This window comes from Uranotaenia lowii, chromosome 2 (genome assembly GCF_029784155.1).
Source record: "Uranotaenia lowii strain MFRU-FL chromosome 2, ASM2978415v1, whole genome shotgun sequence".
NCBI classification, from domain to species: Eukaryota; Metazoa; Arthropoda; class Insecta; order Diptera; family Culicidae; genus Uranotaenia; species Uranotaenia lowii.
In genome coordinates this window covers 217,420,210-217,439,475 of record NC_073692.1, presented here as the reverse complement: position 1 = coordinate 217,439,475, position 19,266 = coordinate 217,420,210, and the positions used below count along the sequence as shown (strand labels likewise).

The 19,266-nt window shown below is 39.4% G+C and overlaps 1 protein-coding gene across 4 annotated transcripts in view; it reads right to left on the bottom strand.

The window, feature by feature from the left end:
* Positions 1–247: 247 nt before the first annotated feature.
* Positions 248–19,266, bottom strand: part of LOC129746733 (protein Wnt-1-like) — a 91,748-nt gene continuing 72,729 nt past the window's right edge. For all 4 annotated transcript variants that reach the window (XM_055740590.1, XM_055740589.1, XM_055740592.1 and 1 more), the window contains exons 4-8: positions 11,270–11,390; positions 10,941–11,203; positions 10,691–10,837; positions 10,474–10,595; positions 248–1,753 (exon numbers count right to left, since the gene is read on the bottom strand). In XM_055740590.1, coding sequence (XP_055596565.1) covers positions 1,552–1,753; positions 10,474–10,595; positions 10,691–10,837; positions 10,941–11,203; positions 11,270–11,390 — 855 coding nt within the window. In that variant the 3' untranslated portion in view covers positions 248–1,551. The remainder of the gene's footprint in view (positions 1,754–10,473; positions 10,596–10,690; positions 10,838–10,940; positions 11,204–11,269; positions 11,391–19,266) is intronic.

The following is a 19,266-nucleotide window of genomic DNA, read 5'->3' as shown; positions in this document are numbered from 1 at the left end:
CACCATTAAAATTATCCTAGATCAAATGCAAGATAACCGATGCAAACATTTTAACGCATCATTGAAATCACCAATACCCTGAGACGGGTGATTTATGGCACTCGCGCATTTCACCTTCCCCACCCAAACGTATGGAGTACGAATGCTGTTTACAATTGATTGGTCCATTTGTCACCCGTGAGCTGGTCGCATGCAAAAGAAACGAACCCCCTTCTCAAAGAAAAGCAGGAAATTACTCGTTCGAGTGTTCACATTTTCTCTTCATTTATTTTCGGGTTGGTGCCATCGAAATACAGACGAGCGCATGCAGATTCATTTAGATTTTGTTTTTTGTTTGTTTTTTTTTTTAATTGGCTTTTGAAAGTGTTTAGTACGTAAATGCTACTATTATGTGAAAAAATTACCATCATATTTTTATTGTTTTTTTTTTAAATTGTTTACTTTTGCACGACGTACATCTCATTTGTTTTATACATGTGTGGGTGTGTGACAGTTACATTTGAGTGTGCTACTTTGGGATGCAGTTTGATTAATTGTTCATTGTTATACGATCGTATTTAAGTGTTTGGCTCCTATGGCATTTGGCAGCATTGATTTTTTTACCACGTGCCAATTCGTCTACTGAAACTTGATGTGTTCGAGTTCTCATTTTGTCTATTGGTTTATTTGATGTCGCTTGTATGAGCTTTGTGTCTTATTATTAAGCTTAACATTTACTTCTTACATCGAAATGCCTTACTACTTAACTTGCACTAGATGTATGTATAAGTATAATAAAATAAACACTACAAAAACAAAGAAAAATCACAGAATGCACATATTTTATTCTTACTGTGTAATAAATTGCTTCTTCGAAATACTGAATTTGTTACGATTTGTTCGTTTTTCGTGTTTAATCGGGATGATGATGAAATGAGAGTTACAACTTTTCGGGTCCAGTTCAAGATATGAAATTTGGATTTGTATTTATTTAATTTTTATTTTACGATATTTTGACACTGAATGTTAAAAGTATTTGGACCTGTTTGAATCTTATTTTAAATTTTATTTAAGCTAAAAGTTCGTCAATAAACAAGAATTGAAATCAGGATTGACAAAAATGAATCTAAACTTTTTAGTCTTCAAAGAAACGCAATCTTTTTCATTGAACCGGACACCATAAAGTTACAAAATAAATACTTGTGTTCGCACTATCAAATTTTATCTCTTTTTTCACATGGATCGGTTAAAATTATTTTCCGCTTTTATTTTCACTTGACAATTGGGTTACCTTACTTTCTAAGTCCATTAAATATTTCTCAAAAATATACAAAATAACTCGAAGACGGAAATGTTTTCGTTGAGTTTGGGTATGTGTGTATGTTGTTTATGTGGGTGCAAAAATGGCGGTTTGTGCGGTCAAATTTTTCCTTTAAAACGTTCCCCATAAAACTTTAATATACACTGATCAAATCGATATCCAACGTGTGTGACGTGACGACGACGTTCCATTCAAAAGAAGAATACAATTTAGAGAAGAAGGAGAAAGAACCAATCCAATCAAACACCGGTTCAGTTGCAAATGTACTCGTCCTTGCGTACGGTGCAGGTGTCACATTTGACCGAACAGCACCAGACGAACTTGCAGTTGCACTTCTCGTCCACGGTTCGGATTCGTGTTTGGTAGCCGCGGCCGCAGCACAGCAACCGGCAGCCCTCGATGCCGTACGATGTCCGGTTGCAGAATCGACCCCGGGTGCCGAAGATGCCAAGGCTGGGAAATAGAGGATAAAAGGATTGAAAATTTGGGGGTTATTTATTTTACTAAGCTAAGTTTATTTATTTCGACGTTGAAGTCGTTCAGCTCGAAAAATCGTTTTTATATATGAATAAGAAACATCTTTTTTTGGGGAGAGGTAGGCGTTGACTTAATGGCAGCGCACGCGTTTTTCCTCGTCCGTAAAAATCGTGTTCGTTAAATTGTTTTAAATAGTGAAATATGTTTGAAAATTTCAACAGAAGTTAATAACAAGATGACACGTGGATGTGTCGTCTTAGTTTTGGTTGGAAGTGATTAAATAGCGCATTCAAAAGTATTTTTCAAACTGCAGGACGAGACCGTGGAAAAATGAATAGGTTGTGGGATTTTCGTTTTCAGTTGAGGTTATCAGAGGAATATTTATTCAATGACACTGTCCAAAGAAGGAAATTTGGAAATTTAGAATGAAAGTGCGTGTTGAGCAAATTATATTTTAAGAGAAGCTGAAAAATTAATTTTAAAAGGGACATGAAAGCGGGAATTATTTGTGATTTAGTTTCCATTAAACAAACATCTTGAAGTTGTTCTGTTGCATACCGCGGATTACTGCGATTAGGATTTAAATTGGTTAACTGTTTTTAGGGCCAAAAATTGTGAGAAAACGTGTTTTCTGGAACGGGAAAGGGGTAAATTTTTCATATTTTTTCGAATATATCATCGCAGTATCATCACTATTGATGATAGTGATTATCAACGAGAGCCGAAAACCCGGTGAGCCAATTCCAATCTTTCCCCTTTATGTTTTTCTCACTTAAGTACTAGTTCATGATTTTTAAATGTTTGTATTTCATAATGTTTTTTTCTGAATCATACGAGATTTACATGTTTGATAAGTTAACTGAATACAATACCCTTCTTTTAAAAATTGAAAGTTCATCATTTGCAGAGAGGTTTCGAAGTAATCTCCTTATCAAATTCTTGTGGAAGGGTTAATGATTTGAAGAAAATAAATATTAAATGTTCTATTAATGTTTCCGTTTCTTTTATTTTTATTTTTAAGAGCGAGTAAAGGCGCTTTATCCTTGGTCTAAGACCAGAAATGATTGTACACTGAAATCCAAAACAGTTCAACGCAGTTCCAAGTATTTTTTTAAATCTTTCATCAAATATATCAAATTTTTAAAAAGATTTTTAGTCTTAAGTTTTGTGATTTCTGTGTACCAAAGAAATCATTTTCCAGCCGATGAAGAAAGGCTCTAGTGATTAGTGAAAATACTTTACATTAAGCATGATATTTTCATCACGGAGCATTTTTCTTAGCATGCTTCCAACGATCCCCTTTGAAACGTATGGTACTGGTGGTCCACGTTTCTTCCTGTTCCTGTGTTCCAGATGTCTCTGCGTTCTCTGCTCCATGGTAGGCCGAACCATTTTATGTTTTTGATCATTTAGATGTTTTTATGTAAAAATGATCAAAAACATGAACAAAGACAAGAAGAATAATAATATACGATTATTATTCTTTGGGACTCAGACATGAGTTCTGGCTATGGAAGTACGATTAGTGATTAGTGAATAAGGAACCTCTTTTTTTGTTACCCAGGTGGTAAATTCGAAGAAGGAATTTTACGAATCGGTCCCAAGGCACGTCGAGTGCCGTGTCTGCCCAGGATTCATCTGGGTCCATGGAACCAATGGGTCGACTCGTTATATACTCATCCGCCTGAGGCCTCAGATAATTTTCCAAACCGGTACCTGCCCTAAGGCAATACTTCGGAAGAGGGTCTAACTTACGTCGATCGCAATTTGCGTCAGTCTCCAACTGCTTTGCAGAGCAGTCATTATCCGGGCGAGCCCATCGCTAACTGCCTGCCATGTGTTGATGTCATCACATATCTTCTGCAGGCGAGGCCACATGTCCGAACCTGTGGTGATACTTCATGAAACATCCATGACTAGTCAGGAATTGCGGCATGTAGAAATCCACTTCGCCATGCTTTCTCTCCATCCACTCCTTGATATTCGGGATCAAACGATGGGTCCACCTTCCTCTTTCTGAGTTGTCCCACAGCTGCTGCCAGTTGGTCATGGAGCTATCTCTTGCTCGTGTTCTCACGTTTTGCGTGTCTCTATTTTCGTAGCAATAGGAGTCCTCCACCAACAAAATCGAGATGGGCATGGAATGACTCCCGCCACAACGCATACAGCTTCCGACGAAACGGTGCGGTATGCACTGATGACCCACAAATTCATTCGCCTTTGTACATTGTTCAATTTCTGCTGGATGTTAAGACCAGATTTCGAGGCTGCCCCTGCATACCGAAGGATTGACGAAACCACACTCGAACTTATCCTGCGCTGACTACTTCGGATCTCCGAGTTGTTCGCCATTATCCTTGTAAGTGAGGCCGTTGCTGTTGTCGCCTTTTTGCACACATACTCAACGTGGTTTTTAAAGCTGAGGCGGTCGTCAATCATCACACCCAAATATTTAAGCTCGCGCTTTGATTCAATAGTGCATGATCCAACTGTAATCCTGCCTGTTTGCGGTGAAATCAGGTTTGATATCAGGACCATCCCGGTTTTGTGGTGAGCAAACTGCAAACTTTTGGAGCTCTCTACCGCTTCTACAGCCTCTGAAGTTCTTAGCTGGACGATTTCTGTTGAGTAACACTTCGCTAGTAGCACGACGTCGTCCGCGAAACCAACGAACTTCACTCCCTCTGGCAGGCTCAATGTCAGCACCTCATCATACGTGATATTCCACAGAATCGGGCCCAGTATCGACCCTTGCGGTACTTCAGCGGTACTTCTGTCGTTTCCAAACCTCTGGAAACATCCTTTCCTCAATAAAAATTTGCAGTGACGATCGGAACATTTCGGGGAATTCCATAATTGCGACCTTAACTGCAATGTTCGGGATACCATCTGGACCGGGAGCCTTTTCCAGCTGAAGGGATTTTGCGATATCGTGCAGTTCTTCCAACGATATTAGCTCCTCCTCGCTCATATCCCAGTCGTACGGGATGGCCAGATTTTGATATTATGTTGAGGAAACAGCTATCTCGTTATTTCCCTCAGTTTGTTGGGGCATATTTCAAGTGGTGCGCTGCCCCTTTTGTTTTTTGCCATGACTATCCTGTAGACATCATCCCAATGTCGGTCATCAAGAAAAAATTTCCTCAAACATTCTTTTTTACCCTCTTTAATTGCTTTTCGCATTTTTGAAAAGCGGCCTATGCTCGTCTCTCTCCGTTTGAGCTCGTGCTCTCTGCATGTTTCGCCTAGCGCGAAGGCAGCTGGCACGCAAATTTGCGATTTCCTCAGTCCACCAATAAACTGGTGGATGTGGTTTTTTACGATTAGCTCTCCTCGTCATTGCTGTGTCACAAGCACGTGTGAGTACTTTCGTCAGGTTTTCCGTTGACAAGTTTGACAGGTAATGATCCCATTTCAAAACCTCGACAAACACATTCCGGTCAAATTGTTTTGTCCTCCAGCGTCGTTCACCTGTCATTACCTCTCCTCTGACTTACTGTGCACTTTTACCCACACGGTAACGGATCGCAAAGTGGTCGCTATGAGTGTAGTCCTCGTTCACCCTCCAATTACTTGTCCATCTGGGACTAGCAAATGTGATATCTATAATGGATTCACGTCCTTCTCTATGGTAGCCAGGTCCACATTCAGCCTTGCAAGTGTTTCAAGTAGACTCTGTCCTCTGGCGTTCGTAAGGGAATTATCCCATTCTTGGGATTGAAATCCCCCGCGATAATAACGGGGCTTCGGCCTGTGAGCAACTCGACTACCCTATCCATCGTAGCGGACAGGTAGACGTGAGTCTTGGACAGGGGAACGCCTCTGGAAGACAACACAGTTCGACCAGAACGTCTTTGCCGAAGTGTTGCACTGGGAGAGGAACCTGGACAACCTGTCAGCGGAAGAACTGACGAGGGTTCTAGCTCGCGCTTGCGATGCTGAGATGACGAGAAGGGCCAAGCGTAAAACCACTAGGCCGCCCGTCTACTGGTGGACAGAGGAAATTGTGGGTCTGCGTGCGGATTGCCATAGGGCAAAGCACAGAATGCAGAACGCAAGAACCCAAGAAGAGAGAATGGAGCGTAGGCCACTCTTCACAAGCGCGAGATCGGCCCTCCGCAGGGCCATCAACGCAAGTGAGAGGGCACGTTTCAAGCAGTTATGCCGTGACGCCAACGACTGTCCATGGGGTGATGCCTATCGAATAGTCATGGGCAGAACTAAAAGTGGGGGTGCACCACCTGAAACGTGCCCCGATAAACTGAGAGTCATCATCTATGAGCTTTTCCCACAGCACGATGTTACCCGCTGGCCAACAGTCCCGTATGACTGGGACACCAGCGCCGAAGAGCGGATAGCGGTGGAAGAACTTCGCGAGATCGCCAAGTTTCTCCAACCGAGGAAGGCCCCCGGACCGAACGGCATTCCAAACGTCGCAGTGAAGGCCGCGATCAGGGAGTTCCCCGATATGTTCTTGCATCGTTGCAACGATACGTGAAGGAATGGGTGTTCCCTGACACGTGGAAACGGCAGAAACTCGTCCTTCTGCCAAAACCGGGTAAGCGTCCAGGAGACCCATCGGCGTATCGGCCGATCTGTCTATTGGATACAGCGGGTAAGGTCCTGGAGAAAGTGATTCAGAACCGACTTCAGAGATACACTGAAAGCGAGGGCAGACTCTCGGAGAAACAGTTTGGTTTCCGTCGAGGTCGCAGCACTGTAGATTAGAGTGTCCATTTCCCGGCCATTTTAGCGTTCCCGGGAATCGGGAAATCTGACCATTCTTTTCCCGGGAATTCCCGGGATCCCGGGAAAAAATGAAAATGAAGATTTCAACATGAAGATCTCAACCCTCTACGCCGTACAAGTTCTAATCAATATGGTATTTTTTAATTTAAGGTAGTACCTAGTCTTGCAAAACATTTCAAACTTTTTTAATGTCTCAAAAATTCAATCAGCAAACCAAAACAAAGTACTTTAACCGACAAACTGGTCTGATTCTAGCTGCAAAAATTATTAAAATATAATTGAGAAAGATTTCTCACTATCCATAGAAGTTAGTTAGCTAGACTTCAGGTTATTCATCAAATATTGTAAATTTTCAGATAACTATCCATTTGTTTCACAATATGTCATTTTTTTGCTGATGTTTTGCTACTGAAACGAAAGTTCTAAATGATGAGCTTTGCAAAATAGGACATTAATATACTTTTCGTAGCGTTTCATTATTCGAATTTTTAGGCTTTATAGATTCTTCGTCTTTTTTCACTTTTACACTAATTTTTCATTTGGAAAAACATTTTTTCATCAAATTCAATGTAAACCAAATTCAAGAAAAAAAAATATTTTTAAGATTAAGCCATCAAGATAGAACCACTGATCACACTGACATGACACTTAGAACAAAAATTTGACTAGCTAATTTTTCTTGTCAAATTCATAGGTTCGCAATACCGACGGTAGGTGGTGTCGGTATTGCGAACCGGCAAAATTTGACAAAAAATGCCGTGTAGGAAAAATGTACCTGTTTATCCTGGTTTTATCGTAGAAATTGCCTATTTCTTTTTAAGTTGGTTGGTACTTTCTAACTGGGATAACATTTCTTCGAATCGATCGATGCGCACTCTGGAATCGATATTGCATACTGTTGGAAAAATTATCCAACAAACCAAATCGATTGCACAGTCAGTATAGTCAGTGATAGAACTATTATTTTCCTTGCTAAATCTGTATTAATTTGTATTAATTAATTTGTATTAATTTGTATTAATTTAACACATTTTACTGGCTTCGGGAATTCTCGGGATTTTTTAAGCGTTTCCCGGGATTCGGGAATTCCTGAATTTTTCTAATTCCCGGGAATTCCCGACCGGGAAATCCCGGGTAGGACACTCTACTGTAGATGCCATCCGCTCGGTCATAGAGGTAGCGGACAGAGCCAGGCTAACCAAGAGGAGAAGACTCCGCTTTTGCGCGGTGGTCACTCTGGATGTGAAGAACGCCTTCAACAGTGTCAGTTGGACAGCGATTGCGTCGTCGCTCATCCGAATGAGGATCCCGGCATATCTGTATAGGCTTGTGGAAAGTTACTCCCACAATCGCCAACTGCAGTATATGACCAGCGAGAGTTTGCGAACACAAGAGGTTTCGGTGGGTGTTCCACAGGGGTCAATACTCGGCCCGGTCCTGTGGAACATCGCTTACGACGAACTCCTACGAACGAGCCTCCCATCGGGAGCCGAGCTCATAGGATTTGAATGCCTGCGTCTAGCCCACCACAAAACCGAGATGGTGCTAATCACCCACCTGATCTTACCCCAAACAGGTACCATTGCCGTTGGACCGTGCAAGCGTGCAATATCGTGTCCAAACGCGCAATCAACTACCTAGGGGTGATGATAGCAGATAGATGACAGGCTCAGCTTTACGAGCAATGTCGATTACGTGTGCAAGAGAGCGGCAATGGCCACGGCCGCACTCACACGGATGATGTCGAACTCCTCGGCCATCCGAAGTAGCAAAAGGAGGATCCTGGCAAGTTTGACCACATCGATCTTGCGGTACGGAGCAGCGGCCTGGAGGCAGGCCCTGGAAAGAAACTGTAACCTGCAGTGACTTAGCAGCGTTCAGCGGTTGATGAACCTGCGGGTTATCAGCGGATACCGGACCATGTCGTCTGAAGCCGCCTGTGTAGTGGCGGGTGTCATGCCCATCTCGGTTTTGCTTGAGGAGGATGTCTATTGCTACGACAACAAGGACACGCCCAATGTACGAGATCTAGCCAATGAGGACTCGATGTCCAACTGGCAGCAGCTGTGGGACAGCTCAACGAGAGGTGGACCCATCGTCTGATCCCGCACATCGGGAGCTGGATCGGAAGAAGGCACGGTGAAGTGGACTTCTATATGACGCAATTCCTGTCTGGTCATGGATGCTTCATGAAGTACCACTACCGGTCTTGACATGCGGCTTCGCCACATTGCCCAGATTGTGGTGACGAAGAGGAAACACCCGAGCATGTGCTGTTTGTCTGTCCGAGGTTTGCGGCGGTACGTACTTCCATATTTGCCGCCTGTGGGCCCGACACGACAGCAGATAACGTTATACAGAGGATGTGAGCGGATTCCAACACTTGGCATGCGGTCAGCGATGGGTTCACCCGGATCATGACTGCACTGCAGAGGAGCTGGAACCAACAGCAGTCCGCGAACGGTGTAGGAAGACTCCATCGACGGGGAGCATCTGAGTAGTGTGCGTCCGATCCTTTGATCGAAGCTACAAAGTTAAGGCATCATCTTCTGCGTAGCGGAGGTCAGGGGTACGCCGCGAACGTGTGTAGGATACCCCAATGTCAGGGGTTATCCGAGTAGTGCCGCTTCCTAAGGGGGAAACAGCGGGGATAAGACTTTACCTTCCTCGTAGCGGACCTCGAGGGAAGAGGTTGATCCACCGTCGGGGGATACCCATGGGTAGAAAGGCTCTCGATGCCGGGCGAGCCTCTCGAGTCGGAGTAGGATGTCGTCACCGTCGGGAAACATCCGAGTCGTAGCGTTCAAAGTCCCGAACGTGTGCCGTGACAGGCGCGAGTCCAGGACAAGCTGCTCTCGATCTGGCACACAACGGGCAGAGAAATCCGCGGGCCAAAAATCCTAGGATTGCCAGCCAAGGGGGATAAATAAGACCGGACAACGGCCGGAGAAGACTGACCCCATCGACGGGGGGCTGTAGAGTAGAGTGCGTCCGACCCCACGGTTTGAAGCTACAAAGATAAGGCAACACCTTCTGCGTAGCGAATGCCGTGGGATGCTCCACCTTCGGGGAGTATCCGAGTAGGGCGGTTCTCAACGACAGAAGCTGCGGTGATAAGATAAGCTGCTAGGATAAGCTGCTCTCGATCAGGCACACGACGGGCAAGGTGGCAAACCTCGAACCCTGAAGACAAGAGGTCGGGCCTCGAGTCGTTAGAGGAGAGGTCAGGCCTCAAACCTTCAGGCGGAGAGGTTTGTGTGGTCAACCCCGAGTTTTTATGATAAGGAGTCGGGTCTCGAGTCGTAAGAGGAGGGATCTGGCCCCTTATCAACAAGAGGAGGGGTACAAGTGGTCACCTCGAGTCATTACGAGGAGAGGTCAGATTTCAAGTCGTTAGAGGAGAGATCGGGCCTTGAATCGTGCAGAGGAGAGGTAAACCTCGAGTCGATGCGAAGAGGGGTCGGATCTCGAGTCGTTAGAAGAGAGATCAGGCCTCAAGTCGCGAAGAGGAGAGGTTTGTGTGGGAATCTCGAGTCATTGCGAGGAGATGTCGGTTCTCAAGTCGTTAGAGGAGAGTTCAGGCGTCGAGTCGTAAGGATGAGAGGTTTTGCTGAAAGTGGTCTCGTTAATGAGTATTGCCTTGGAGCGCATTAGCGCGAATAGACCTCCCACTATTGAAGCATAGTGTACTAAACAAGAAACAGACGAAAAATCTTTGCAAAACGCATGGTTAGTAGCATTAATTCGACAACAACTCCATGTAATGGGCATGGAGAAGCAGCTGAAATTCAATAAGCGATCAGATTAAATTTGATTAATTGATAATTATTGTCGAATGTATCGAATTGTATCTAGCGAAAAAAAATCAGATAATGTTAAGTACCTACTAGGAATGAAAGATGTTCAGACTTTAAATATTCTAACATAGCAAAGTAGCAAATTCTTACCTGTCATTTTCCTCGCAATAATCGGGAGATTCGGCAATGTAGACCAGGTCCGACTTGTTGACTTTCTTGTATTGAGAGTCCTTTCTTTTGAGTTTTTTGATAACTCCTTTATTTTCGACTGGCTGTGTTGGAAAAAAATATTGAAAATACACAAAGTTAGGAGATGTTTGACACAACTTTCACCCATTCTTTCAAACGAAAAAGTTATCGAATTTACCTTGACTAGAGCAGCCGCATCAAACATCGTTCCAAGAGTGTCAGCCATAGCCTTCATCGGAGGCAACCGGCGCCAACAAACTCGAGTGGTGCAAGATCCGGACATCCCATGGCATTTGCAGACTTTCTGCATCTTGGCCCGAAGTGTCTAAACAAAAAAAATATATAGTTTATTAAAACGAATTTTATGCTGCGGAAGTGGACTAAAATAAATTAACAAAAAATAAAAGAAATCAAAAAAACTTACTTACTCTTCGAGCGGCCTCATTGTTGTGCAGATTCATCAACCCGAAGCTAGCTTGTCGATCCTCCTGCTGGTCCACAAACTGCCGGGCCTGTTTGATGCCGTAGTTGACGTCCTCGGAACAACCGCCCCAGGTCCACTTGCTGTGCTTTTTTCGCTGGATGTGATCGCAGGTGCACGTTGTCAGTTCCCCCTTGGTGCAGTATCGTGTTATGGTCCACGCTAGCGAGGCCGAGTTTATTGCACTGAGATAGGCTGTTTCGCGATTTCCTGTTTGCAAATTAAAAAAAAAAGTTCATAAGAACAACGTAAACTTTAATTTGTTTAAAAGCTTACCTTTTTCATCGAAATTTCCGTAGAAAATTTCCTGTTCACGTTTGACTGAGCAGTTCCATCGACTGTTTTGGAAATAGTTTTGGCATTCATATTTGGCGATGTTAGCTGCATTCACAATAACCTGAGGAAAAAAGGAGTAAAACATAGATTGAATTTTTTTTCAGTTTTTATTTCATGCAAAAGGACGCAAGAAACATTTGGGTGAGTTGGTTTGTATGACGTTTTGCATCGTCGAGAAAAGTTCTGCGAAACTCGATAAAAATTAAAGTTAAAAGCATGAAAACCGTCTGTAGGAGTGATCATAGTTTTCCTTGCATAATGAATAACTGTAGTTGGGTGAGTAAATAAAACATGGTTTATTTCGTAGAATGACTAATGGAAAAAAATACAGTGACGCTAATTTTTACATGGGCAGTAAGAAGATCATTTTCCGGTTCATTTCCACTAAATTAAACCCCCCATACATTTTTTTCAAGTTTTTTTTTATCTTGAAAAAAAATCTATTGTACCCTGTAGTTCTTCATTATTATTTAATAGAACATTAAAAAGGCATTAATGTTACAGTAAAACAATAATAACTAAAACAATTTTATACAACTTGTGGTAAAAACTTCTTGAAATCATCGTTTTAAGCTAACCATGGAAATTCGTAGAAAATTATGTTTTGAAATGCATAAATTAGGTCTAAGACCGTCGATAAAATTGAAATTTTGCTATGAATAATATGTTTTTTATCGTTTTGATGATCATAAATTCACAAATATCAACTACACTGCCGCTCATGGCAAGTCCGTCCCATTTGCATTTTCATCATTTTTTAGTTTATCAGTGGAATCACCGTAAAATTAATAAAATCATTAGGCCGGAACAAATTTCAAATTCTTCTTTTGTTACTCGGAGTTGGAACATCGCGAGGGGGGGGGGGGGGGAGCAATAAAAAATAATGCGAAAAACAAATAAATTGGAATAAATTGCACGAAAGCTTGTATGCAACCAAATTGCATACTATATCATTGCATAAAACCTATAAATCAAGTTTTTTTTTATCAAAAAATTCAATAAAATCAAGAATACAAAATGTGAATTAACTTCCATCTTTCATCCCTTCGGGATTTTGGAAATTTCGAAGGGGGGGGGGGGGTGGTTGACAAAAGAAGAAATTTATATTTGTTCCAGCCTTAATAAAGTCCAGTCAGCTCAAAAATAATGTGGAATCATTAAAAAAAAACAAGTTTAAAACAAAAGTGTTTTTTCAATATTTCTTTGGAAACCAATCAGAGGATGTTATACATGTATGTATCTAAAATTTCACGAGCTCAAGCTCGCACGACCCTTCGGCGAGCTTCCAATATCTAGAACATGGGTGGCCAACATTTTCAACAGGTGGGCCAAATTTTGGAGATGAGACAGGCTGGCGGGCCACACAATCATTTTTTTTTTTATAATATTCAGAGCAAATAAATGAATAACTGATTTTCAATTATGATATACAGTGAATCCCCGATTTGTCACGCACCGATTATGTCCGCCCTCTGATTTTGTCTAACCCCGATTAATATAAAAATAGTGACAAAGTAAGGTCAAAAGAGGTGACAATTTGACCTTATTTTGTCACTATTTTTTATTTAATGTTAAAATACTCAGATTCAAACTTTCTTCTTTTGGGATCATTTAATATCGCGTCAATTGATAACATTGTTATGCAACATGATTACATCTAAAGCGACTTATAGACAGATGATACAAAGAAAAGATCTCCGATTTTGTACAAGTGTTTTTATTCACATTTGAACAATAATAAAGTTGATAAATACAATCAAAATAATGAATATAACGACACAACAAATCATCGATATGATCAGCAAACTTTTGAACGCTTGGAGTCGATTGCGTCATAGCTTATTTCGAGAAAACACGCTTTCAAGTGGTTGTGTTATTCCAATTTCTATATGTTTTCGAAAATTTGTATTTTTCTTTCGAACGCAAAAATAGGTATGTAAATGATTTAAAATGATGTATTCCAGCAGGTGGAGGTCGGATGAAGAAATATGGTTTTAATAAAAGATTAAGTATACGGTTCCACGTTCAAGAACTTATTCCCTTATTTGAAATAGGGTATTCAAGTTCCCTGTTTTCGTTCGCTCTCGCTCTCTTAATCGATGAAAGCTTAGTTCATCTAACTCAGTTTTAGGTTAAACACAACAGTACATAATTCTAAAAATCTGAAAAAATCTCCAAACAAAGTTTGGAAAATGAAAAATTGGCTGGCATTATAAACTTTAAATCGACAATTTTTTCTAGTATACCCCTTTGGCTCTGAGGGCCTCATTTGAGCTTCCTTCAAAGCAATTTCCCTAATACGCCACAAGAAGATGACGTCCTTGATGGAGAAATCTAAAGCATCAGCCCAATCAACTAAGTTGTCTAATATCCGTACAGCTTCATTCGAAAAAAAAAGCAGACGGAATGCTTCCCCAGTTGTCAGTTTTGACTTTTTCTAATGGAAGTTGTTTAGAACACACATTTTTTAAACTTATTCTTATACATTGTTTTTTTATTGGGTCATTGGAATTTCAATCACTGAGATGATATTCCGGTGAAAAAGAGACTTAACGCATTAATTATCAACTAATAGCACACAAAAAATCAGCCTAAACTGTTTGAAATGACGCAGTAATGATGTTTTCTGATTAAGTTCAACAGAATTATTAAGTAAGAGTGCTTTTTAAAAACTACCCAATTTTGTCACTGTCCCCCATTTGTCACTCTAAAATGCATCATGGGGGTGACAAAATTGGGGATTCACTGTAATAAAATAATTTTTGTTTTCATTTGTTTTCATTCAAAAATATATATAGGGGAGAGTGGGGTATCGTGGGCCATGGGGAAACGTGGGCCACTTTTCATATCTCTAATGTGTGTTGAGATAAAAATCTCAAACCAACTGTCATCGTCGTCGCTTTGCGTGAGCATTATTCCTATATGTTGTTGACTGAAATACGCATCATATGCCTCTTTTATTTATCAAGCTAAAAAAAAGTTTGAAAAATTTACTTACATAATTAAAAAATCACCCGCTAATTTCATCAATGGGGAACCTTAAGTGCATAACAAAAATATGCTCATACGCTTATGATTCTAGCTTTGTCATGATCTTTCACGTGGAAAAGGAATTTTTGATGAAACATCAATATGTCACACAAACGCAACCAATTGGCAAATCATAGCTTGTGGGGAATCGTGGGCCACACATCTTGAATCACCTATATTTTTATGTTTTTATACACATTCAAAACTTAAAATACATTTTTCCTATTTGCAAAGTTTTCTTATGCCAAATGAAGAGTTATATCAAATATTTTGTCCATCCTATATAAGAAATTTTGCCAAAACGTTCGCGAGCCAGGTTTTGGAATCTATGCGATCATACACAGCTCTCTTTTTTATTTCATCATCCGAAATTGCTTTAAAATAACAAAATGAATTAGGAAATCACAGTTTTGGGTCAACTCATAAACTTTGCATGTTATTTGGTCGATTTGGATTTGGTAGCCCACAATTCCCCGCCATTTTTAAAACCCAAAAAATATTGCTTTTCTTCAAACAACTTAACATATTAAAATATAAAAAAAAATACCTTTTGATACCTTGAAAATGTAGGAAACCATACCAGTTTTTATTTTTATTTTATCTTTTATAATAAAAAAGTTATGGAACAACGAAAAAAAGTGGCCCATGATTCCCCACTCTCCCATATATGTTCAGGGTCCGGCAATTGAAGAGCTACATTAGAACTAACAAATAATTTGATCAAAACAAAAACTTTTTTCTTTCAAATTTAATACGATTTACATCAAAACAGATCATATTTTTAAAATCCATTAGCGCCATTCGATTTTTTGTCCTTGAGCTTAACCACTCGCTGCAGAAGCTCAAGGCACATATTCTAAAAAGCCCGAAGGTGGTTTTTGCGGTATTTTATCCCAGGATTCAACTGATGGCGCTTCAGAACTTCCAATCCGTTTTGTAGAGCAGACTTCGGACTTCTGTATACCCTAGACAGCCAAGTCCATAGGGTTCAGGTCCGGCGAACTCCCCGACCACTCCTTACTCGAAATTCATCCTCGAAAAAAATTCGCACACAAAAATTGGGACCTTTTTCCATCGTAAACCAATGCGAAGTTCTGCTGAAAAAGCACCAACCAAAACCAAAATTAGGGCGTGTCCACAGTTCGAGGACATGCCGTAGAACTATTTTCGATTCGTAAATTTATTGATCTACACCTCTTCAGGGTGTTCGGTTGATCTTCACCAGGAAAGTACGGGCGATTCCGATCCAGACCTTTAATAAGACAGACAGACAGATTTTTCACGAACCGCTGTACGGCGAAGAATTCATCGGCAGAAAACACGATGTTCTCCAAATTTTTCTTGCTTCTGTTCAAACGAGAGCTCTTGAAATCTTGGGATCTTGTAAGGCTGGGCCTAAAGATCATCTTCCAAGATCCAACGGCGATTTTGATCCGGTTTATTAAAATCTATCGCCAATTTAGTGTTGGGGGAAAGGTTTCCTAAATGGGCCTATCGGGTTAAATGACCCTACGGTTGTTTGAGAAAATGGCTGACTTGACAGCTTATCTGACCAATGCATTTTGAGGGTGATACGCTTAGAACATAAGGCAAAAAAGAATTTTATGAATTTACAAACTCAAAAAAATTTCAAAAATCATACAAGGTTTTGATGCATTTTGATTTAATATTTCGACTTTTAAAAATTATACGTAAAGAAGCTTAAACAAAAACAAGGTAGATTTTTGTTTCTTACTCAAATGAACTTAAGAAATAAAACATATTTCAGCTTTTGTGGAGGATTAATAATGATTATATAGTGGAATAATAGAGTGTTTTTGTATGCCCCCATCATGTTTGTAAAATGCCTCCATCCTAAAATAACAGGTTAAATAGAATAAATAAATGATTTTTATCATTGAATCTTCAAATCTAAGCTCTGAATAACATCTTAAGAGAGAATTGAAGATCTAAAAACATATTTGATAAAGTTTTTCTCATGGATGAACTGCCTCCATAGTATGGCAACCCTAACTTTTGTTTTATCCCATAAAATTATAATATACAAAATTTTTTATAAAACTTCAGCTTTGTCGTAAGGAAATTATTACTTTCTAGCAGTTTCAATGAAATTATACGGAAATATTGCCTTAAAACAGAAATTTTGTTCAAAACATAAATAGGCGCATTTAGCCCGCACGGTTTGAGGTTCGGCATTTTAGACAACACTTACAATAAAATCGTTTTCTTGGAAACAGAAGAAAATTTTAACATAAAAAGTACTCCAATGTATAGAAAACAGATGCCTGCACACGTGTATATAGTTTTTGAACACATATTCGATGTGATATTTGATTAAATCAGAGTTCTGCTTAATGGGCGCATATAGCCCGCTCCTCCCCTACTACGCCAAGAAATTCTCTCAGGGTGCGTCTTGATGATATTCACCTTGGTAGGTGTCGCCACTGTAGCTTGATGATCCCCACCATACTATACTTGGGTACTTCTGATCTTCAGGTATCTTCCAAGTGCGAGCCAAAATAAAAAAAAATACATACACTCATTGGACAACTCACGAAATAGGTCCTTCAACCGTTTCACAGTCTGGAACTAGGCAATCAAAGCACTACGTTAAGGTTAGAGGACTATTTTTTGAAAAAAAAAAAAAAACACATGGTTACAAAATTTACAGAAATATCCTCTGACATCTTAGGCATAATATTAACAAGGTGATAAGGAGTCATCTAACTCAGTTTTGTATACTTCGAAATAATCACTCCTAAAGTTTTGTAGCAGTTCAATTGGCGGACCCTGTATGAAAGACAGATTGATGAGATTCGGTACAGGTTTCTACTGTTTCTAATTGGATTGATATCAACAATAATTTGAAAAATTATTGAGAGCTCGTTTCTCAGATCAAATTATTATTTTCATTACTAGATTAAAAACATTTTACGACTAAAATAGCATCTGTGTTTATCCAGACATGTTATTATGTTATGATATGGAATAGTTATTTTGAATATATTAGTTTTTAATTTAAGGTTTAAACTTCTGTTGGGTCAATTTGTAGCAGAAATGGGAATTCCAAAGTACAATAAATTTTTATCATGGTCGTACAATTTTTCAAAATATAAAAAATCTGATTTTTAACTTCTGTATCCTGAATAGTTGTTTAACTTTTCCTTAAATAAAAGACAAAGAAAATTATGTGAGAGCATTCTGAAAAAAATTGTTAACTCACTTCTAACAAGTGCGTGCTGCTTCACGAATGCCCATTTCAGATGTCGTAATTTAATCAGCACTGCTGTACAAAAAGAGAATGATCAGTTATTTTTTTGCAAACCACGTTGTTCCCTTGTTTTAAAATTATTAATTAATTTAAAAATTATTAATTCAAAAGTTAACCAAACCTCCATCACTGATATTTATTTGCAAAACTGAACTAACCTAACTGACACTATCCGGACAGATATATAAAAATTTGAAGAGGTATTTGATACAAGACTTTTCTCCAAAAACAAAACTATAAATATTTGAAATCCGCATAGCTTTGTAATATTCCAGCATATATTGTAACATGGCACTTAAAAACGCATTGAATGTTAATAGCTTTACAAATGAAATATTTTGGAAAAGTTAGTAGTGGAACTGTGAAAAATCATAAATAAGCTGTACAATAGGGTGTCCCAAAATTGCATAACTTCTGGGAATCTGGGGGCTCACCCTCCAAATGGCAGATTAGGATGTGCAGAACAAACTTTTGTATGGAGCCGACTAAAAAAAATCATGTTTAGAGGTTCCGCAAGCGCGATCTTTAAAAAAAGTCCACTTTCAAAAGATTTGATTTTAAATAAATTCTGGGTCCAAAAGTTTTCATAAAATTTATATATTTTATATTTTTTTAATTTTGTTATAGTTAAAAACTACACGTAAAAAATACAAAATGAACCAAATTTGTATCGAAATGTAAAACTAGCAAGCTATTTTCAAGAAAAAAAAAATTTTTGGTCCAAAAATTTTGAATTCAACTGACCAAAATGTGTACCAAGCGTAGAATATTTTTGATACCAATGCCATCAAAAGATGTGAATTTTTGTGCACTTAAACTTTGCTGAACAAAACATGTGGTTTGTATCAACGTGTGAACAGCTATTCACGATTTAATGCTTAACAAAAATCACAATTTAGGATATTTTTTGTTTAATTTATCAAATTTGTCTTAATAAATACCTACTTTTAAATCAAAATACTTGCAAAAAAAGACTTTGATGGTTTAAAGGAGTCATCAGAAGGCCATATGCCGAATGTGAGCAGAATCGGACAACAGGTACTAGCTCTTTGATTAATGTTGACCAAGCGGATCGCGTTACAATTCGTTCGCGCGACCATAGAACATCTTCTGCCCTGAATACATCCGCTATAGTAAATAATAATGAAATTGTGGCTTATTGTCAAAATTTTAACAGAATGCGAAGTGCATCGAAATTGAATATAATTTATAAAAATTTAGCAGCTAGTAGTTATACTATAATTTTGGGAACAGAAACAAGCTGGGATGTAAACATAAAGAGCGAAGAAGTTTTTGGTTCTAGTTTCAACGTGTTTAGAGATGATAGAAACTTTCTTCTTTCTGACAAGAAATCTGGCGGTGGTGTGGTTGTGGCAATCAGCTCTGTGTTCGATTCTGAGCTCATTCCTACGACTAAACACAAAGAATTCGAGCAGGTGTGGGTCAAAGCCCGCATCTTCAATGAAACGCATATTTTTGGGTCGATTTACTTTCCGCCAGAATATGCCACTAAAGAATATTTTCAAAAGTTTCTGTTTGACATTACTGAAATGTTCGCAAATTTTGAGCCCGAATTTAAAATACACCTTTATGGCGACTTTAACCAATCAAGTCTCCAATTCTTAATTGATGAAGA